The sequence below is a fragment of the Physeter macrocephalus genome, chromosome 2 (assembly GCF_002837175.3).
Source record: "Physeter macrocephalus isolate SW-GA chromosome 2, ASM283717v5, whole genome shotgun sequence".
Taxonomy (NCBI): domain Eukaryota; kingdom Metazoa; phylum Chordata; class Mammalia; order Artiodactyla; family Physeteridae; genus Physeter; species Physeter macrocephalus.
Genome location: NC_041215.1, coordinates 59,509,114 through 59,530,777, shown reverse-complemented (window position 1 = coordinate 59,530,777; position 21,664 = coordinate 59,509,114). Strand labels below are relative to the sequence as shown.

Genomic DNA, 21,664 nt, shown 5'->3' with positions numbered 1-21,664 from the left:
CATAACCACTGAAATCCAGGCTGGATTCCAAATCCACATTCAACTCCTTCTTGGCACACTACGCTGTAGAAAACACTCAACTAGCCAATGAGAGACCAGTGTTTATGGGCTTCTGGAAATTCAATAGGGATAATGACTTGCTTAATTTTTTCCATGAATGTTAAAACCTTTTTAAAAGTCGCAGGCACCACACACCATCATCAAAGCCAAGACGTGACAAATACCATGCTTTTTAAAATTCATTTTAAAATGATACCACTCTGCCTTTGAATGGTGGATCTGAATGCAGTTCACTGAGAATGTTTACACATTTTTATTTGTTCATAACAACGCCTAGAAGATGGAGCAGAGTGATCAGGTACTGAGGATAAACACCTGTTACCCCATGTCACAGATTTCCTCCAGGACATCCACCTTCAAAGAACATGTGATACCCCATCAAGCCTTCACTGGGTTGGAAACTCCAAGAGTAATAAGTAAAAAGCTGTGCTATTCTATCACAGAAATGAATCTTGGGGTACATCTGCCAACAGCATTGCAAAGTGGTTGCCTTCCTCCAGGAATACCAAGCCAACAAGGTCCACCAGCTAGGCACACGATGGCTCCTACGGAAACCAGTTTTGATAGCTATTAGAACAACAGTGGGACAATTCTACCATGTGTCTTTAAGGATGAGCAGTCCCTTGAGGCTTCTGTCTTAAAGGAAGGAAAAAAACCTGGTGGATTCAGAATGCCTATTTTTAAAATTTTGTTTTTAGGGGGATTTTGTGGTTGTTGTTTGTTTTATCCTCCAGCTCATCCTTTCTTCTAGTCCTATCATCTGCATGATGTAACCTCAGGTCTTCAGGCAGTTCCAGAAGACAGTAAGGTGGAAAAAGTAGATAGCTTGCCTTATACTTCCCCCAAGTGCCTCAGGCAGGCTGTGACAAAACGTATGCACTTAACATAGCCATGTGTAAGTATATAACATTTAATCTAAAAGAGACCTAGGGAATTCCCTGGTCATCCAGTGGTTAGGACGCCATGCTCTCACAGCCAAGGGCCCAGGTTCAATCCCTGGTCGGGGAACTAAGAACCCACAAAACGCGTGCCCCTGCCCCCAAGAAAAAGAGAGAGACCTAGAGTGGAAACACTGGCAAAGAAAACACTACCTTTTGGGTCTCACGAAGTGGCTTTGTTATGAGAGCAGACCAGGACTAAGGGGATGGCTATTAGGAGAGGCTGAAGTTTCATTTCACCACCACCACATACACGCTCTCACAGCATCTACTTCTAGATCCTTATTTTCATTTGATTTATTTTAAATTACTCCCAATATGGCTAGGTCTCAGAAGACATTGGACATCTTTAAGTGCTGATAATTAAAAGCTTAGAAATGGTTAAAAAAAAAATTCCCTTTTAAAACTGGTAGGAGACTGAAGAAAGCTAGAACTCACTATCAAATCAGATGACTAGCTCTGCTCTTGAAATTCAAGCCTCTCAGCCTCTCTGAGGTCTCTCCATTGGTCAGATCTATGGGTTCTGACTGCATAATTTAAACTAGCCCTCCTTGGTGGTTGCACAAAACCACAGGGTCCAGATTTTTCGGAGCAATCTTGGTTTCACATATTCTATCTCAGTGACCCATAAGAACACTCTAATTTAGGAGTTGAGAAAAACAGCCATTATAGTTCCTTCTGGTTGATTTTCCAGACACTGCCTCTAAAATGTAGAGACGGTCCACGACATCCTAAGGACTTGCTAGCACCTTCATCTCGCTTATTTAGTTTAGCCACAAAATGGAGAGAAGGCAAATGACTCATGGATATTAAAAATAAATAAATAAATAAAAGAGGAAGGAAGGAAGAAAGAAAGAAATGGTAGGAAATAGCCAAATACAGTCAGAGCTATATTTCTCTTGACTCAAAGTACTAATATGCATATATTTTGATGCAGTGATAAAACCTATTAATTGGCTTTTACTTCAATTTAGCACCCTTATCAGTGCCCCTGCCCTGACTTGCTGACTTTGAGTGAAAGCTCTTTAAAAATAAATTTCAGGACTTCCCTGGTGGCGCAGTGGCTAAGAATCCACCTGCCGATGCAGGGGAGACAGGTTCGAGCCCTGGTCCGGGAAGATGCCACGTGCAGCGGAGCAACTAAGCCCATGCGCCACAACTACTGAGCCTGCACTCTAGAACCCACGAGCCACAACTACTGAAGCCCACGAGCCACAACTACTGAAGCCCGCGTGCCTAGAGCCCGTGCTCCGCAACGAGAGAAGCCACCGCAATGAGAAGCCCGCGCACCGCAACAGAGAGTAGCCCCCGCTCGCTGCAACTAGAGAAAGCCCACGCACAGCAACAAAGACCCAACGCAGCCAAAAATAAAATAATAAATAAATAAAACCTTACTTTTAAATTAATTCATTAATTAATTTCAAAGTGAAAGTCAGGAGCCAGCTGCTCTGTTCCTAAAACGTAGGCAACAGTGTAACACGTCCTGCCTTTGAGAGGTTTAATTTCATTTTTAACCTCTTTTTCTAAGCTGTGAGATCTTCCCTGGGTCTCTGTTCTGGCCCAAACCCCTGCAGGTGGTTTAGGAAAGAATAAGATAGAGATCCATCACAGCTGACTACCTTACCCCCTTTGTCAAGTGGTATCAGGTTAGTAAAGTCATCTCAGCAAAAAGGCTATGGATTACAAGAAAAGAACAGCCTTCACTTTTCCTCTTGTCCTCTCAATCCCTATCCCTCCTTAGGATATTCTGTATAGGAGAAAACAGAGGCGAGAGTGAACTTCTGTGGAAATCAAATAGGTAGAGATGAAAAAAGGACAACTTTCCAAGCAGTATCTTTAATCTAAAGGCATTAAAAAAAAAATGGATGCCCCATTCTGCAGATTTATGTACATGATCATGACATAGCATAAATGGAGGGTTCCTATAGTAAATTTCCATCTTCACCTCTGCACATGCTACGCACGCTTTAATATAGTGCCAATATGCAAACAGTTTCAAATTGGGTGATTACAGGTTTTGGAAAGTAGAATTATTTCTGACTCTGACAGCATGCATCACTTACTGAGTACCTCACAGATTCGATGTAATTACCATATGTTGTAAATTTGAATTTACGCAAATTCCAAATCAACTGCTTAGGAGCTGGAAGGCACAGTGATAATGAGAAATAGCTCTGGAAAAAAAAAACTTATTCAAGGAAGGGCTCTAAATGCAAGTGCCAAGAGTTACTGTTTTACTGTAGACAGGTCAAAGCTTTGTTTCCAAATTGCTATTGTTTTCTCTCTGCCTCCCAAATCTCACAACCTCATTGTTCTCATCCAGAAAATAAAGTCTCAAAGGACATTACTGGCTTTAAATTTCTAAGATCAAACAACAAAACAGACCCGAGACACACAAGATGAATGGACAGATGGTGAATTCCCTGTGCCAGTTTCCTTTACAGAGATACTACAGGCATCCGGTAGGAACTGCAGTTGCTGACAAATCATGAAAAAAAAAAAATCACAAGAAGAGAGAGATAGAAGGTAAACATTACCCAGATTCATCATCAGCTACCAAATCTATTCTGTGAGACAGCATCTCAAACTGGTTCTCAAAGTATAGCCCATGGACCACCAGGGGTCCCTGAAACCCTCTCAGAGGTCTGTGAAGTTAAACCTATTTTCATACAAATATTAAGTAGTCGCTTTTGTCACTGTGCTGACACTTGCACTGATGGTACCAAAGAAATGTGAATGAAGCTGCTACCACCAAACAATACACCTTTTTATTGTATTCTTCACCCCAAGCACTCAGAAGGGGAATAAAAGTCAGCTTCACTTAAACCTGTCCTTAGTTAAGTGCTAAAAATTACTGACTTTATTAAAGCTTGCTCCTTGAATATACATCTTTTTAATTCTCTGTGTGACAAAATGGAAAGCCCACATATAGCACTTCTGCTGCCTGCCCAAGCACCACGGCCGTCTTGAGGAAAAGCACTGCTGCAATTGTTGGAGCTGCAAACTGACCCAGCCATTTTCTACATGGAACATCCAATGACAGACACATTGTGGTTATTCTCTCTTGGGTATTTGGCAGATATTCTCAAAAGTGAATGAAGTGAGCCTGCCATTTTCAGGAAAAGAACTGACAATATTTTTTGTCAATGATAAAATCTGAGCTTACAAACAAAAAATTAGAATTCTGGAACACTTATATTTACCACCACGACTCTGACAGCTTCCCAATACCTAAAGTAAATTCTGATGACACTGGTGATTATTAACAAATATGATTGTTTTTATATTGTAGAATAAAATGTGTTGATGTTTGAAAGATCAGGATAACTCAGTGAAACAATATATTTCAAATGATTTTTTCATGATGTTAAAAAGTATGCATGGGTAAAAATACCCATTCAAAGTGAAAGACAGCACAATGAATTTTAGTATCGACATAACAACACAAAAGCTCACTGATACAGTTTCAGATTCTATCAGTACATTGCAACTAACTTTAAGAAATTACACCTTTAAATTTTGGTGTAATATCAAAGAATAGCCACAATTATCTGAAATGGTTACTTAAAAACTCTTCACTTTTCCAAGTGTGTATCTGTGTAAGGCCAGGTTTTCTTCCTATACATCAACCAAAACACATCATAACAAATTGAATGCAGACAAAGATATGAGAATCCAGCTGCCTTCTATTAGTGAGACAGTAAAAAGATCTGTAAACGTGTAAATCAATGCCACCCTTGTCACTAAATTTTTTTTGCTTTGGAAAATAGCTATTTTTCATGAAATATGTTATTTGTGCTATATTATGTTTATTATTTTATATTTATATATTTATATTAAATATTTATTGTTAAATAAATATTAAATTTTATTAAATAAGCATATTAAAATTTATCAGTTTAAATTTCCAATATGGTAACATTAATAGATAAAACCCACATAAAAACTTACTGGGGCTCAAAATAATTTAAGACAGTAAAGGAGTCCTGAAATCAAAAAATTTAAGAACTGCTGGTTTAGATAACAGGCTTTAGATTTGGACATCTCCAGGTCCAAACCTCAGTGCTTCTCAACTGTGTGGACTTGAGCAAGATATTTAATTGCGGACTCTCAGTTTCCTCATCTGTAAAACGGAGGTTCAGAGGAAAAGGGCAATCATAAAAAGATTTCTGTAAGAAATAATACATTTAACTTACCAAATACAGTGCTTAGTAACAAATACAGTGCTTAATAAATGACTAAATGATTATGATCTTGAGGACTTCCAAAAAGCACCATCTAAGGATGAATTAATCGTAGGGAAGCTTGAGGCACACATATACGTGTTAAACCCCAGAGAAGACACTGCACATTCCGCAGCATCTTCCTCCTTCTACAGATCTCCTCCTCTCCTTGCCAACTTGCGCCTCCTGCCTGTCACCTCACGCCCATTCTTCTCATCTCCCCCACTGAGATACAGTGAAGCAAGCACCTTTCAGGATGTCTATGACCTTGCACTCAGGACGAAAAGTAATTTTCCATCATAATAGGCAGTTTTACTCAAATGGCCTACCTACAAGGAGAGCAAGCCTACACCTCAGTTTCATGGATTAACATCCGCCAATCTGTCCCAACGCCAGCGCCTCTCGAATCTCACCACCCCGCATCCAAGACATGCCAACACCCGTCTCCCAGGAGAGCACAGCCAAGCCAATGTGCTCTAACAGTGCTCAGCTCCCTTCAAGGGTATTTCAAGTCATCACAAGGGCTTGGATTAGTCATAATCCAATTCTCCTTGACTGTTACAGTTCCTAAGAGTAAGTGAATGAGATTATTTCTAGTCCAATTCTTATTTCAATTAGGCTCCCCCCCCAAATTAATTATCTTTCTCACAAGACTGTTCCATTTATAGTTTTAGGCTGACCCTTTTGCTTGACAAAGCTGTAGCTTGGAATGTCACTTCAGCAAAGCCGCCGATTTTAACCTTGGAATGCAAACATATGTCAAAAATAATTTTTTTTAAAGAGAAGTAGATTTAAATGTAATTCTTCCTTTTAATTTCTGCAAATCGTAAACTCCTAGGTAACAGGGTCCTTTTAGACAGAGAAGGTAACATTCTGCATGGATTTCCTTAGGGATATATTACACAACACTGTCCGATAATTATTACATATAATATTATTTTCAACAAGCATAACAATAACAGCTATCATATATTGAGAGTAATTACTATGTATTAAACCCTATATTAGGTCTTTCATAAGTTATCTCATTTAATCCTTACAACATTCCTATTAGATAAGTATTGCTATCCTCATTTTATAGATGAGAAGTTAACTTAGGTCACATGATAAATACAGAGAGTTTATGTAACTTACTTAAGTCAAATAACTGATAAGGGGGCATGGCAAAAATATGAGCCAAGATCTCTCTTTCCCTAAGGAAAAGGGGCACCCAATTACCTTTCTAATATGGTACCCCAAAGAGTGCAATAAAAATCTAAGGATTCCCTATGCAGCACCTTGCATTCCCAGAATTCCTCACTGTAGTAATTGATTACTTTCACATTATTTAGTAATTCTTCAGAAGTTTTCCCAATCAAATACGGTCAAGCCAGTTAGTTTCCATCAAGAAAAGTGCAGTTCAGGTTTGGGTTTTCAGGACAGGCAAATCAGGTCAAAATCCTGGTGTGTGGTTTTACTCCATATAAGGTTATGCCAATAATTGGTTTCATACAATCAGACAATGCACTTCCAGGAATTTTTGTGCTGCTAAAGCCAAAGCTTTCCAAGTGTCTCACGTAGGTAATAGACAAGGGGAAACTTCAGCTGGTGAAGATGAAAGAAATGCAAGAATCTTTCAACATGCCTAGAGTATCCTAAATAACAAACCAGTCCAACTGCTTGCAGATTTGCACTGGCTTCCACCCAACCAGAGCTCTTCTATTCAGCCAACTTTATATTGGAAATGATCATCTTGCCTTGGTATCTGATGGTCAATTTCACATTATTTCAGCAATGCTTGAAGAAATGCTTTCTGACAATTTGTAGAAATCCTGGCTGCAGCTCATGCCACCATTTTCAGTCAAGAAGAAGTGCCAACAGTATGGGGTTGGACCCTACCAAATGGAATCTACCTGATCCACAAATACTGGAAAGTATTTGAATTTCCTAAGCTTTGGATGCCCAGCTATATTAAATCACCACCACTTTCACCCCCAACAGGCAAGCCTCACTGTTTTGATCCCAGAGTCCCGATTATCTTATTTCCTTTCAAGGAAAGAGCTGCCAGATTAGGCTAGATAAGAAAAAGAACATCGCATTTTGAACAAAACATCTGGCTGGCTCTACAGCTGTAGACTTTGTGGAAGTCTCTCACCTTCTCTGGTCCTTAATTCTTTTAATTTGTAAAACGAGGGTCTAGGCAATCCTAAATTTCCCTTCCAGTTCTATTTTCATGACACTCTGATCCACTGTTCTATAGCCCATTTTCTGGGACAAGGGTGATTATCAACCTTAGGTTAGAATCAGTTCATTTTCCAAATATTTCATTCTCAAGGTGCCAAACATGTGAAATTATCCTTAAGGAAATGAATATTCTCACCCAGGCTATGGAGCTATAAATTAACCTTGCATTTCTCTGACTTAAAAAAGCTTATTCTGAAATAACTGCAGAAAATAACCATTTGAATGGCTTATACCAAACATACTCAGAAGTAGAAGTAAACTGCTACTTAGGTAATTATTTTACAAAGATGCTGAAAAACAAAAATGTAATATATATGTAAAACTTCATTTCCAATAGACCTATCACAGGGGAAAATTCTAAAAGATCTAAAGTCTACATTCTTTCCCTTGCAAATCTCAAAGAATCAAAATCCAGAGGGGTTAAATGGTTGCCAGATGTTAAACAGGTACTTTAGGAAGAATTGAAGCTAAATAATAAAATAAAATAAAATAAAATAAAATACTGACATCATTCTGCCTTAGAGAGAAGCCATCTTATTTGAAGGTACTGTACAATTCTGATTATCTCAGGAGGGAGGGAGTGTGTAATGAAGCTGTACTTGGCTTGAAGCAAACCAACCACGCTGTTGTATGAAAAACTCTTCGAAATGCTTAGTGCAGAGATTCCCCAAACTTTACTTTCCAGTGTGGATTTACATTTCATGGTCCTGAAATTTGGGGATGTAGGAAGAAGAGACTCAGAACGAAGTATCTAAGTGCAAGGGGGTATGTCAAGTGACACCACTCCAGCTTCTGTCCACTTCTGGCCAGGGACTTGAGCAAAAGAATGAAGCAGCTTCAAGTAACCAGGTCACAGACCTCCAGGGAAGGTTTCAAGATCTTCCAGGATCTCAGTCTACATGACTTGTTGGGGGTTCCTGACTTCCCAGGGAATCACTATGCACACACCATCACTGCATCCAAGCAGAGAACTTTACAATTAGTATAAACACCCCAAATCAAGGACTGTCTGTCCTGCTTCTGATTCTTGCACAGTGAGCAATTCAAGAACTAAAACAAAGGTTCCACCCATCTAAACCTCAGTCTCAACTTATAACGAACAGTAAGGAAGTTTAATTCTTTGGATATGACTCAGTCACTTTGTAAAGTGTCCAAAAGCTTTAGAGCTAAAATGTTCAGTGGGCACACTTACCCAATATGGTTGGTTCTTAAAGAAATTTCCAGTTCTCTTAGCACTTGTGTGGACTCTTGAACACGCCGTCTGAATTTCTATAATTCAAGAACACATACTCTCACAAAACATATTTTGCAAGTGCTATAACTGCAGCTTACTTGTAATAAGTTTAACAATATGAAAATATCTCTGCTTCTAAAGTGGGCTTCTCACACATTTCTTTTTGCAAAGCGCACAAATTTTTCTCATCGTAACAGTCAACTTACGTGAAAGGACTGGGGACAATGCCTTATTTCATGTACTAAATGTCTCTGAGTAAGTAGCTTACTTTTCTCCCTACCCCACAATACAACAATACTCCCTGACATACCTATGTTAGGGTCCCTAAAATCACCTGTTTCAATGATTCGCTAGGGCTCACAGGACTCAGCATATAGTTGTCCTTGCCGCTAGGATTTGTTACAGCAAAAAGATGCAAGGTATAATCAGCTAAGGGAAAAGGTGCGTGGGGTGAAGTCCAGAGGAAACCAGATACAAGCTTCCAAGAGTATTCGCCCATAGGAGTCATAAATGACAATATTCGTGAAATGCTGTCAACCAGGGAAGCTCATTAGACACTTAGTGGCTGGGGTTTTTACTGGGGGCTCATCACTTGAGCACTCTTTGCCTAGCACATACCAAAAGTGCAGCCTCCCAAAAGGAAAACCGGCATTCCACATAAACCATGTAGCTGGCATCAACAGTTTGGGCACAGTCAGTCATTATTAACAGGGAATTCTGGGAACTCTCCCGAAATCCAGGTCCCCAGTTGCCAACCAAGAGCCAAACTTGCAAGCAGGCCTTTCTAAGGTGGCAATCTCATACCTACTATGCTTGTTCTTTTCTGCATGACCTCACGTGGAAGGTCCCTCCTCTAAACACCTCCCTTCTACTTGAGGAATGTCCTTCCTCATTCCCCTGCCTATCAAAATCCCACGTGTCCTTCCAGAACTCCCTCAGGTCTCCCTTGCCCCAGTGAATCCTCCTCTGATAGTAAATGTACTCATTTCTCTATCCTCTCGACTCCAAATAATCTCCAAGGGGTCACTGGCTTGCACTGCACATGAGTTCTTTGGAACACAATTTCCTACAAAAATATTTCTTTACAGTCACTAAAGTCTTAGGCCAGTCTGGAAGAAGGCCATTTGATGTGCAATGCCTTCTGAGAAGAGTTCTATGCTCTCTGTGCTAGAGACCCAAACCACCTTCAGGTTACAATGTTTCCAGGAAAAGCCTTTGAGAATCCTGGCTCAGGATATTAGGGATCCTTCTCCTCTGCTCCCATGACTGCAGAAGGAACAGGGTCATCCAGCTCCAAAGACAAAGGCATCCAAGGACAGGAAGGACCGGAGGAAGGCTAGAAAGGAGGATTCTGGGATGTGGGGAGGGGAGAGCCCTGCCACAGGCAGGCCCTGGTGCCCCAGGGAAGATTGGACCCCTGCTCAGCACTGACGGGCTCCTGCTACCCTCTTCCCTTCTGGAGACCCTTTACTTCTCCACCAGCTGCTTCTCACCAGAGCAAAAAGTCTCAGTCTCCCTGACTGCCATTCCTGAAGCACCCAAAGACCTTCTCAGGTGTGTAGCATCCACGATATGTGAAATAAAAACATCCTTGATGCCATGAAAAAAGAGAGCCACCCCCTCTTTTGTCAAGAAAGGCTTAAGAAACAACAAAGAGTCATCCATAGATTGGAGGGACATCCAAGCCCAGTGCTTCCTAGAGAGCCTTCCGGCAATGAGGACTGCCAGTGGGGTAGGGTCTATGGCCGCATAGCTGAGGAAACCATTTCCAGGTGTGCTGGATGCTCCAGAGGGGCCAGTCCCATGTCAGAGTCACAAGTCTTGGGCTGTCTGCACATGTGGCCTTTAGGAAACGACTCAGCATTCCTAGCTATGCATTATGCATAGTTCTGATTCGTTCCCTGCAGCCTGTGCTGGTTGCCTAACTGAGCCTTACGCTTCCTCAGGGAAAGGTCATCCCTCACATACACCGTGAGCTACAAGGGCACCCAGTGTAGCACGGAGGACCTAACAGAGTGCGAAAGAGGATCTGCTGAAGGACTAAGAGGCATGTATCAAAACAAAATAACTCAAAACACTGAGATAAGAGAGGCGACAACAATAGCAGATAACATTTATTAGGCATTTACTACGAGAGGCACTACACTTTTGCAACTGTAGGAAAACTGAGGTAGAACTAAACTGACTTTGCCCTGTATTCTATTCTCTTGGCAACCGTTTGAATTTCAGCTGGTGGACTTTGGACCGCAGAGAGATCTTGGCATCCACTTCCCTAACACATAAACAACGGCTGCCAACACTCTGCACTTCTACAACGCACCCAGAATGCTTTAAACACTTCAAAGGGAAATCGTGCGACTGTGGGAACCAGCGAACAAGAGCTGGGTACCACTTATTAGCAGCGTTCACCCTTCCCCCAGCCCTCTCTGTACACGGCAGGCCCAGGGAGGAGCCCACGGAGACAGCTGAGCCCTGGAGACCCGTATAATAGAGTTTCTTTCACAACTGCAGCGCCCACAGAGGACCAGACTCCTTTCTTCATGGCCTGTCGCCTCTCCCCATGCCAGACATGAGTACATCCCCCCAAAGCACAGACTGAGAGCCTCCTGGTATTAAATAAGGAGACCGGTTTGGAGAGATATCTAATTTAGGCTCTTCCTTCCCTGCCCTACAGGGTTTCACTTAAAACTACTTAGAAGAAAATCGAAATAGAAGATGCTCAAGAAATTTTTTTAGAAGACAGCAAATTAAGTATCTTCAATTCAATGTGAACAAAAGATTAATGAATGAAGTGCTTGAAGACTCCAGATGCAGTTAAGGGTAAACTGCTCAGCTTAGACTGTCTGGCTAAAATGGAAAGCCTGATTGGAAATCTCTTTCTCCCTGACTCTAATTCAGCTGAGAATCGTAAACTCATTTTAACTGCAAGCCATGCCTTACTCCAAGCAAAATCTCCTTTTTTCCAGGCTTTAAGCATGACAGTTATGGTGAGTAGAACAGAGCATTTCCTACTGCCAGCTCCTGACAGAACTCTTACTAAAGCAGGGATGGTTGATCCAACATCCATTTTATTTTCTTCTGAAAGCTGAATGACTGATCTTGAAAGATGAGGCTCAGGCCAAACACGGCCATTCAGGTGAATACACACGACTAGGGCAGAGATTTCAGGAATGAAGGTCAGCCCAGACAGACATCCTTTGTCTTGGGCCTCTTTACGAAGTTATTTGCGAGGAAGCAAAACACTTCCTGAGCAGCTGATTTGTTGTTGTTTTTCATTTTACAATTTACATTCCCAGAAATAACTGTTCCGAGGAAGAACTGGGACTGGGCCAGGAAGAATCCACCTCTTCTCTCCAACCATCTTCCTCCCCACGGGGCTTGGGGCTGGAGTCTAAGAAGCACTCTCTAGGAGTTTACGTATTTTCCTTTTTTAAAGAATTTGACAAATGTTGAGATAATTGGCAGGGGCTGGGACATTGAGTATACTCTCAGCCTTGTGTACGAATACGGCATTTCTGCCAGACTCAGCTCGGGATGAGCGTGCCTAATCCTGGGTCTGAGCTGTCCAGCCAGAAGGTTTACGAGTTGGGGGATTTCTGAAAATATTCCTCATGCAGAATCTTGCTGCCCCTGTGCAAAAGAAATAGCCTGTTGATGTTTTTTTTCTGGGTTGTGTTTTGTGTATATGGGTATGCCTTCCTTTAACCCTCTCTAATGTGATGAAATTGAAAGGTGCTATATCCTTGGGGAGGGGGACAAGAAAGCAAGAATTAAGCAGCTGTCTCACTTAGCAGACCTGACAGAAGCTCTTTTAAAAAAAGAAATGTGTGTGCCGTAGTTATGAGAAGGGTATTAAGATACTTTGATAGGTACGTTCTTAGAAGAGGAGGCTATGTCACATACGGCGCCTAGGCGACAGCAAAGGTCCACAAACCATTTGCATCATCACTCCTAGACTTTATTTCCGCCTGCCTGCATAGTAACTACAGGACAGAGGGCCAGGAAACGTCCAAAAGGAAATAATAGTTGTTCTCCTCTACTTGATTTCTTTCGGCAGGGGGTGGGCAGAGTGTTTAGAATGTAAGCAGAAGATGCAGAAAAAGGAGCTTAAAAAATATATCTCAGAGCCAAGAGCCCTGGAAATAGTGGCTAACTAGGAAAACTGTGCCTTTCTGCTCTCATGAGTCACACACTGAAACAACAGAGGGAATTCAGCTCAAGATATTTTCAGGGCAGCCTTGAAAGCAGGAGCTGTGGAAGGTCAACCGAAAAACAAGTGCTGTCTGGTGACTAGCCCTTTATCCATCTTGAGCAAGGGAGGCTCTGCCCTGAGACATCCCAGGACTGATCCAGGCCCCAGGGCTGTGCCAGGCTACATGCTTTACCACAAGGCATCAGTTTAAACCAATTGTGTGGCTGCACAAAGCAGGGCTTGTTTGTAAAAGGAGAGAGTCCGCTGAGAATGGAATCAGCTATTCTCTCCTTACCTTCTTGGGGCCAGGGGCACGGCTGGGGCGGGGGAAGCCGCTAAAAGCATCAACACAGGATGTGAGTGCACAGCTGGGATGACAAAGCCCCAGTGATTTTTCAAGGTCTCTGGAAATGCACCAAGGCATGAAAGACAAGTATTCCCTTTGCTAGGCCTGTTTTTCTGGGGGCCTGAACACCTCTGGACTGAACCTACTGCCCTGTGTAATTGCAAATGGCAGCAACTCAATAACCATCAGAGGTACAAGACTCCCAACTCAGGAAAGTACTTTTAAACACATTCTCAAGCGAGGATGGCTTTTTTCTTTGTCTTTTCATGTTTTCCGGCTCCAACAACTCCAAGGTTGTTTTCCCAGAGCCTCCGGCAGAGGCTATAATGGAGAGGAAGGAAGGTCTCCTCCAGGGCAGGAGGATTCTGCCTGCTAATAAGGAAGCAACAACACAAAGTGGAAACAAATCCATCTTACCTTCCGGGTTACAGCTGGATCCAGATAGCCTTTGAGCTTTTGAATGTAAGTATGGGGAGGGTTCTTCACCTGGAATCGTTCCTGCAGGAAGCACGAAAGTAAAGTAAAAAGCATGAAAGCTCTGAAGGCATGATGGTCAGCCATATTCACACAGATTTATACTGCTGACCCAAAGCCAAAACGCATCTGCCGCATGACCGTAGCCCTGCAAAGAGTCACTGGTTTTTAATCTTTAGAGTAGATGTTCTTATCCCCTCTTTGCCTACGAGGAAACTGAAACTCAGAGCAGATCAGTCCTTCCCTAAGATGATGCAGCAAGTCAGGGGTACAAGTAGATTCAAACCCATGTTTGCCCAACTCTAGAGCCTGACCTGCTTTCTCGGTGGGGCTCTGCAGCTCTCTTTCTGGGAATAATGTTCTGCCCACCCTGTGTTCAGGGAACCTCTTTTAGCAGGTCTTCCACCTATTGCATATTCTTTGAATATCTTCAGTGTTGGCAAATCTTTTTCTTTTGAATATTTATTTTATCTTTGAAAACACCAAAAATTTGTCTCAAACTAGATAAAACTAATTTGTTTCAAAAATAAGTAATGAGTCTATTGCTCAGAGACTGCGGTGAGTGTGTATTTGTGTGCATGTGTGTGACCATTAAAGTGTTCCTAAGGCAGTTTCCAAATCAGAAGACTTCAAAGTATTGTAAACAAAAGCAAAATCATTGAAATAAGCATATTACATATATATATATATATAAAACACATATATGCCAAGGTGATATTTGAATGTGGATCTGGGGTGGGGCCCATGAATCTGCATTTCTAACAAGTTTCATGCTGACACTGTGGATGGAGGGACCACACTTTGAGAAACTCATGCCCACGTGTATCAGGTTTTACAGACCATAATGTCCAAAGCAGAATAAGCAGTAGTAAGCTGCACAAAATCCAAAGGCCCACACTATAGAATGGTAAGTACTATATTATAGTCATATAATGATATATGACATTCTGATAAAAAAGAACACACTGTATTGCATGGTTCTATGTGGATGGATTATTGAGACAAAAAAGAACAAATGGGGCTTCCCTGGTGGCGCAGTGGTTGAGAGTCTGTCTGCCAGTGCAGGGGACACGGGTTCGAGCCCTGGTCTGGGAAGATCCCACATGCCGCGGAGCAACTAGGCCCGTGAGCCACAACTACTGAGCCTGCGCGTCTGGAGCTTGTGCTCCGCAACAAGAGAGGCCGCGACGGTGAGAGGCTCGTGCACCGCAATGAAGAGTGGCCCCCGCTCGCCGCAACTGGAGAAAGCCCTCGCACAGAAACAAAGACCCAACACAGCCAATCAATCAATCAATAGAAATGCTGTAGAATTATTTTTTAAAAAAAAAGAACAAATGATTTCTTTCACAAAAGAGGCAAAATTAAATATTAACTGTTAGGGACACATATATAGGTGGTTTATTCACACACACACACACACACACACAAGAAGTGGGGGAGATGTGCATTAAAATGACAGTCAAGGACCAAGGAGGGGGAAGCGAAACACAGATTGATCCTGAGAGGCCGGCAATGTTCTTTTCTGACCGTAGAAGTAGTTACACGGATGTTGGTTTTATCTTACTTATTATGCTATTCTTAAGTTTCACAACCTTTCCTGTATATACGCTATATTTAACACACCAAAAAAGTTTACATAAAGCAGCTCCAAAAGGAAAAAAAAGATCTGTCATGAAATCAGGACAATTCTTATCAGGTAGTTTTCTGAATACAACTCAAAAGATGTTTTCCTAGTAATTCTTTTTAACCTGATTATTGCTTATGCCCAAATGGAATTTTTTAGTATTTCACAACACTGACAATTGGCCAGTATGTTAAGCGTCTGTTTATCCCATATAAATTTGTATTTCTCCAATACAAGGAACCACAACATTCTTCCCAGTCCACTCAAGCCTTGCTCACTTACAGATTTAGAAATGCTTAAGATCATCTTACTATTATCAAAAGATCATCTTGTTAGTGAAAATATATATTTTATTATTGTTTAATATACTCTAAAATAAAGTGGCTTAGAGTGAGACACCTATCAATACTTCCCCTTTATTTAAAAATGATCATGGTAAATTTCATAGTATACAAACTATTTCTCAACGGAGCTGTTTGAAAAAAGGTCAGCTTGGGCTTCCCTGGTGGCGCAGTGGTTGAGAGTCCGCCTGCCGATGCAGGGGACACGGGTTCGTGCCCCGGTCCGGGAAGATCCCACATGCCGCGGAGCGGCTGGGCCCGTGAGCCATGGCCGCTGCGCCTGCGCGTCCGGAGCCTGTGCTCCGCAACGGGAGAAGCCACAACAGTGAGGCCCGCGTACAGCAAAAAAAAAAGGTCAGCTTATTATTTCTAATTATTCCCCCCAACTTTCTATCCCACAAGCAATTTCTAATTAATGATTCACACATATTCGACATCTCTGGTGCCATCACTGTGTCTATGTACCAAGTCCTAATTTTTTTAAACAAACACTATCACTTTACTAAGGGATCAGATAGGATCCAACGGCCACAGGGTTTTAGCTATAGCCCAGCTGAGGGCTAAAATAAACACAAAAAGTTCCCCCAAAAAATGAACTGACAAGCTATCTAGAAACCAGTTACTATTTCCAACGTTGTGTATGAAAACAGCTGATGCCAGAGATATATTGGCATATAAATAAAATGCTTTTTAATAATACAATCCAATTACCCCAATTTTTAAAAATGCCATGACAGAGACAACTCAAACTGTGCTCCATTCTACTATAACAAATACTACCTACCTCTAAATATAAAGTTTCTAACACATGAAACTCAATGAATTTTAACTGTGGCTAATGCAGCATTTGCTTGAGGACCTAAAATTTGAAATCTGTGGACAGTTACTGAGAGATTTCTAATGTTTGTTCTTGCAGGCAATGTCTTCACACCATAAGAGCCATATTTATTCCTTTAAAAATAACAAAATTTAAGGAATTCCCTGGCAGTCCAGTGGTTAGGACTCCACACTTCCACCGCTGGGGGACTGGATTCGATCCCTGGTCAAGAAACTAAGATCCCGCAGGGCACATGGTGCAGCAAAAAATAAATAAATACATAAACAAATAAAACAAAATCTGACTGACTAGCATATATAACATACTGACATTCACTCAATTAGTAAAATCCCATTTTTGACAGTCATAAATATAGCTTTCTCTATTTCTTACTTAAAATTGTGTTCACCCAGAGGGGCTTTCTCAAATAGACACATTTGCTGGTCCTGCTGACTTGATTAATTTCCTTATAATTAATCCCTTGAAATTATGGACAAGGTCTAAATTTAATAAACTCACACCTGGGGCTTCCCTGGTGGCGCAGTGGTTGCGCGTCCGCCTGCCGATGCAGGGGAACCGGGTTCGCGCCCTGGTCTGGGAGGATCCCACATGCCGCGGAGCGGCTGGGCCCGTGAGCCATGGCCGCTGGGCCTGCGCGTCCGGAGCCTGTGCTCCGCAACGGGAGAGGCCACAACAGAGGGAGGCCCGCATACCACAAAAAAAAATAAAATAAAATAAAATAAAAATAAACTCACACTTTTTCAAATGTGCTTAACATTTGCTGTTGTGTTTTAGGCATTTTTTCTTCACGTGTTTGAGTAACTTACTAACATATTTCCAAGAAACAGAAAATGAAGAAAACTGATGCTTTAAAACACATCACACATCGTAGCTACTTCTCCAAAAACTGCCCCTTAGACAGGGGCATTCAAGTGCCTTGAATTCAAGTGAATTCAAGATTCACTTGAATCCAGGGATTCAAGTGAAACTCTTATGGAGGAAAAATACAAAGCCCCAACTATTTTTCTAAAACTTGGGGGTTGCTTCTCTAATCTCAAAAGGAGCTACTGTTTGAGTTATAAATCCAGCACCCGGCGCACCAAATCTTTTCAGTCTGTCTGTCTTCAACATGGCCATTTGGACAACAGAAACATTTGGGGGAATACACCGGAGAATTCCAGCACCTTGCCAAAACACATTTATTTTGAAGAACTCTGGATGGATTATTGGCATTATACTTATTTAAATTAATAATTTTTTCCTCTAAGTATTAGAATTTTAGATTTTTCACTGAAACCCAAAATTGCCTTGGCTGGCAGATTTCCATCATCCTCACTTCTGGGACTGCTTCATACCCCACGTGCTATTTTCAATAACTAGTTACCTGCTTGTCCATCATCACTGATAAGCATAGCTTAATTAGATGAAGCCCTTAACTTGAGTTAGGTTACACAGAAATATTGTTCTTAGGGATAAATCATGGTGATTTGTCAATAGGGATGGATAAGCCATCTGAAAGAGCTTTAAAAATACAAATTTCTTTCAAAATATCTAATCATACAGCATCACCACCATTCTGACCTCTTGCCATTTATATCTTTGTGTGACCAAACTTTCTTCATGAAATGTTTCTGGATGAGAAATAAAAATGGCTCTGAGGGTTTTAATTATTCTCCATAAACATTCAAAGAACCAAGCCCAAAGCCATTTCTTAACATTCAGGATACTATGCTGACAAACTGCACTGAAAGAAGCGTGGGAGGAAAGAGAGGGAGAACAGACCTTAAAATCTTCATGAAGCGTCTGTGTCATTTGCAAACAGTTTAGTAAATAAGAGTGTTAGGAATTCAATTTCTCTGGTAACCAACAGAAAACTTCTTCTCATTGCTAAAAGCGACTTAATTTATACAAGCTCAGGAGCACAATTACCCTTTCATCTGGGGCAGCACATCTTGTTTCCCAAAGATTATTAACTTATCTTTTACTAACACTTTACAGTTTACCATATTCTTTAGGCCTCTTAACTTACTCAAGCTTCCCTATCTGCCAAGTAGATGTTAAACTCCATTTTATAGATGAGGAAACTGAGGCTCAAGGAGTAAATGACTTGCCTTAAATCTCACATACACACACATATACACACCGACACGCCCCCACCCCTGATCAAGGATTAAAACTCAAGTTTTCTGACTCTAATCCTTGTTCTTTCATTACACTATAATAAGTGTACTCATCTTGCTTTAGATAGAGTTTTTATTTTTTTTAACACCTTTATTGGAGTACAATTGCTTTACAATGGTGTGTTAGCTTCTGTTGTATAACAAAGTGAATCAGCTATACATATACATATATCCCCATATCTCCTCCCTCTTGCACTTCCCTCCCACCCTCCCTATCCCACCCCTCTAGTTGGACACAGAGCACGGAGTTGATCTCCCTGTGCTATGCGGCTGCTTCCCACTAGCTATCTATTTTACATTTGGTACTGTATATATGTCAATGCTACCCTCTCACTTCGTCCCAGCTTACCCTTCCCCCTCCCCGTGTCCTCAAGTCCATTCTCTATGTCTGCATCTTTATTCCTGTCCTGCCCCTAGATTTATCAGTACCATTTTGTTTTTTTAGATTCCATATGTATGTGTTAGCATACGGTATTTGTTTTTCTCTCTCTGACTCACTTCACTCTGTGTGACAGACTCTAGGTCTATCCACCTCACTACAAATAACTCAATTCCCTTTCTTTTTATGTCTGAGTAATAGTCCACTGTATATGTGTGCCACATCTTCTTTATCCATTCATCTCTCAATGGATACTTAAGTTGCTTCCATGTCCTGGCTATTGTAAATAGAACTACAGTGAACACTGTGGTACATGACTTTTTTTTTTTAACATCGTTACTGGATCACTTCGTCACAGCTTACCCTTCCCCCTCCCCATATCCTCAAGTCCATGCTCTAGTAGGTCTGTGTTTTATTCCCGTCCTACCCCGAGGCTCTTCATGACACTTTTTTTCTTAGATTCCATATATATGTGTTAGCATACGATATTGGTTTTTTCTCCTTCTGACTTACTTCACTCTGTATGACAGACTGCAAGTCCATTCACCTCACTACAAATAACTCAGTTTCATTTCCTTTTATGGCTGAGTAATATTCCATTGTATACATGTGCCACATCTTCTTTATCCATTCATCTGTTGATGAACACTTAGGTTGCTTCCATGTCCTGGCTATTGTAGGTAGAGCTGCAATGAACACTGTGGTACATGACTCTTATTGAACTATGGTTTTCTCAGGGTATATGCCCAGTAGTGGGATTGCGGGGTCGTATGGTAGTTCTATTTGTAGTTTTTTAAGGAACCTCCATACTCTTCTCCATAGTGGCTGTATCAATTTACATTCCCACCAACAGTGCAAGAGGGTTCCCTTTTCTCCACACCCTCTCCAGCATTTATTGTTTCTAGATTTGTTGATGATGGCCATTCTGACTGGTGTGAGATGATATCTCATTGTAGTTTTGATTTGTATTTCTCTAATGATTAATGATGCTGAGCATTCTTTCATGTGTTTGTTGGCAATCTGTATATCTTCTTGGGAGAAATGTCTATATAGGTCTTTTGCCCATTTTTAGATTGGGTTGTTTGTTTTTTTGTTATTCAGCTGCATGAGTAGCTTGTAAATTTTGGAGATTAATCATTTGTCAGTTGCTTCATTTGCAAATATTTTCTCCCATTCTGAGGGTTGTCGTTTGGTCTTGTTTATGGTATCCTTTGCTGTGCAAAAGCTTTTAAGTTTCATTAGGTCCCATTTGTTTATTTTTGTTTTTATTTCCATTTCTCTAGGAGGTGGGTCAAAAAGGATCTTGCTGTGATACATGTCAGAGTGTTCTGTCTATGTTCTCCTCTAAGAGTTTTATAGTGTCTGGCCTTATATTTAGTTCTTTAATCCATTTAGAGTTTATTTTTGTGTATGGTGTTAGGAAGTGTTTTAATTTCATTCTTTTACATGTAGGTGTCCAGTTTTCCCAGCACCACTTACTGAAGAGGCTGTCTTTTCTCCACTGTATATTCTTGCCTCCTTTATCAAAGACAAGGTGACCAGACGTGCGTGGGTTTATCTCTGGGCTTTGTATCCTGTTCCACTGACTTATATTTCTGTTTTTGTGCCAGTTCCATACTGTCTTGATTATTGTAGCTTTGTAGTACAGTCTGAAGTCAGGGAGCCTGATTCCTCCAGCTCCATTTTCCTTTCTCAAGATTGTTTTGGCTATTCGGGGTCTTTTGTGTTTCCATACAAATTGTGAAATTTTTTGTTCTACTTCTGTGAAAAATGCCATTGGTAGTTTGATAGGGATTGCACTGAATCTGTAGATTGCTTTGGGTAGTATAGTCATTTTCACAATGTTGATTCTTCCAATCCAAGAACATGGTATATCTCTCCATCTGTTTGTATCGTCTTTAATTTCTTTCATCAGTGTCTTATAGTTTTCTGCATACAGGTCTTTTGTCTCCTTAGGTATGTTTATTCCTAGGTATTTTATTCTTTTTTTTTTTTTTTTGGTACGCGGTCTCTCACTGTTGTGGCCTCTCCCGTTGCAGAGCACAGGCTCCGGACGCGCAGGCTCAGTGGCCATGGCTCACGGGCCTACCACTCCGTGCCATGTGGGATCTTCCTGGACCGGGGCATGAACCCGTGTCCCCTGCATCGGCAGGCGGACTCTCAACCACTGCACCACCAGGGAAGCCCAGGTATTTTATTCTTTTTGTTGCAGTGGTAAACAGGAGTATTTCCTTAGCTTCTCTTTCAGATTTTGTCATTAGTGTATAGGAATGCAAGAGATTTCTGTGTGTTAATTTTGTATCCTGCTACTTTACCAAATTCATTGATTAGCTCTAATAGTTTTCTGGTAGCATCTTTAGGATTCTCTATGTATAGTACCATGTCATCTGCATACAGACTTTACTTCTTCTTTTCCAATTTGGATTCCTTTTATATTTCTTTTTCTTCTCTGACTGCTGTGGCTCCAACCTCCAAAACTATGTTGAACAGTGGTGAGAGTAGGCAACATTGTCTTGCTCCTGATCTTAGAGGAAATGGTTTCAATTTTTCACCATTGAGAATGTTGTTGGCTGTGGGTTTGTCATATATGACCTTTATTATGTTGAGGTAGGTTCCCTCTAGGCCTACTTTCT

The 21,664-nt window shown here is 41.1% G+C and overlaps 1 protein-coding gene across 3 annotated transcripts in view; it reads right to left on the bottom strand.

The window, feature by feature from the left end:
* FMNL2 (formin like 2) overlaps positions 1-21,664 on the bottom strand; it is a 316,947-nt gene that overhangs the window by 91,975 nt on the left and 203,308 nt on the right. For all 3 annotated transcript variants that reach the window (XM_024122302.3, XM_024122303.3, XM_028478061.2), the window contains exons 3-4: positions 13,634-13,714; positions 8,637-8,713 (exon numbers count right to left, since the gene is read on the bottom strand). In XM_024122302.3, coding sequence (XP_023978070.1) covers positions 8,637-8,713; positions 13,634-13,714 — 158 coding nt within the window. The remainder of the gene's footprint in view (positions 1-8,636; positions 8,714-13,633; positions 13,715-21,664) is intronic.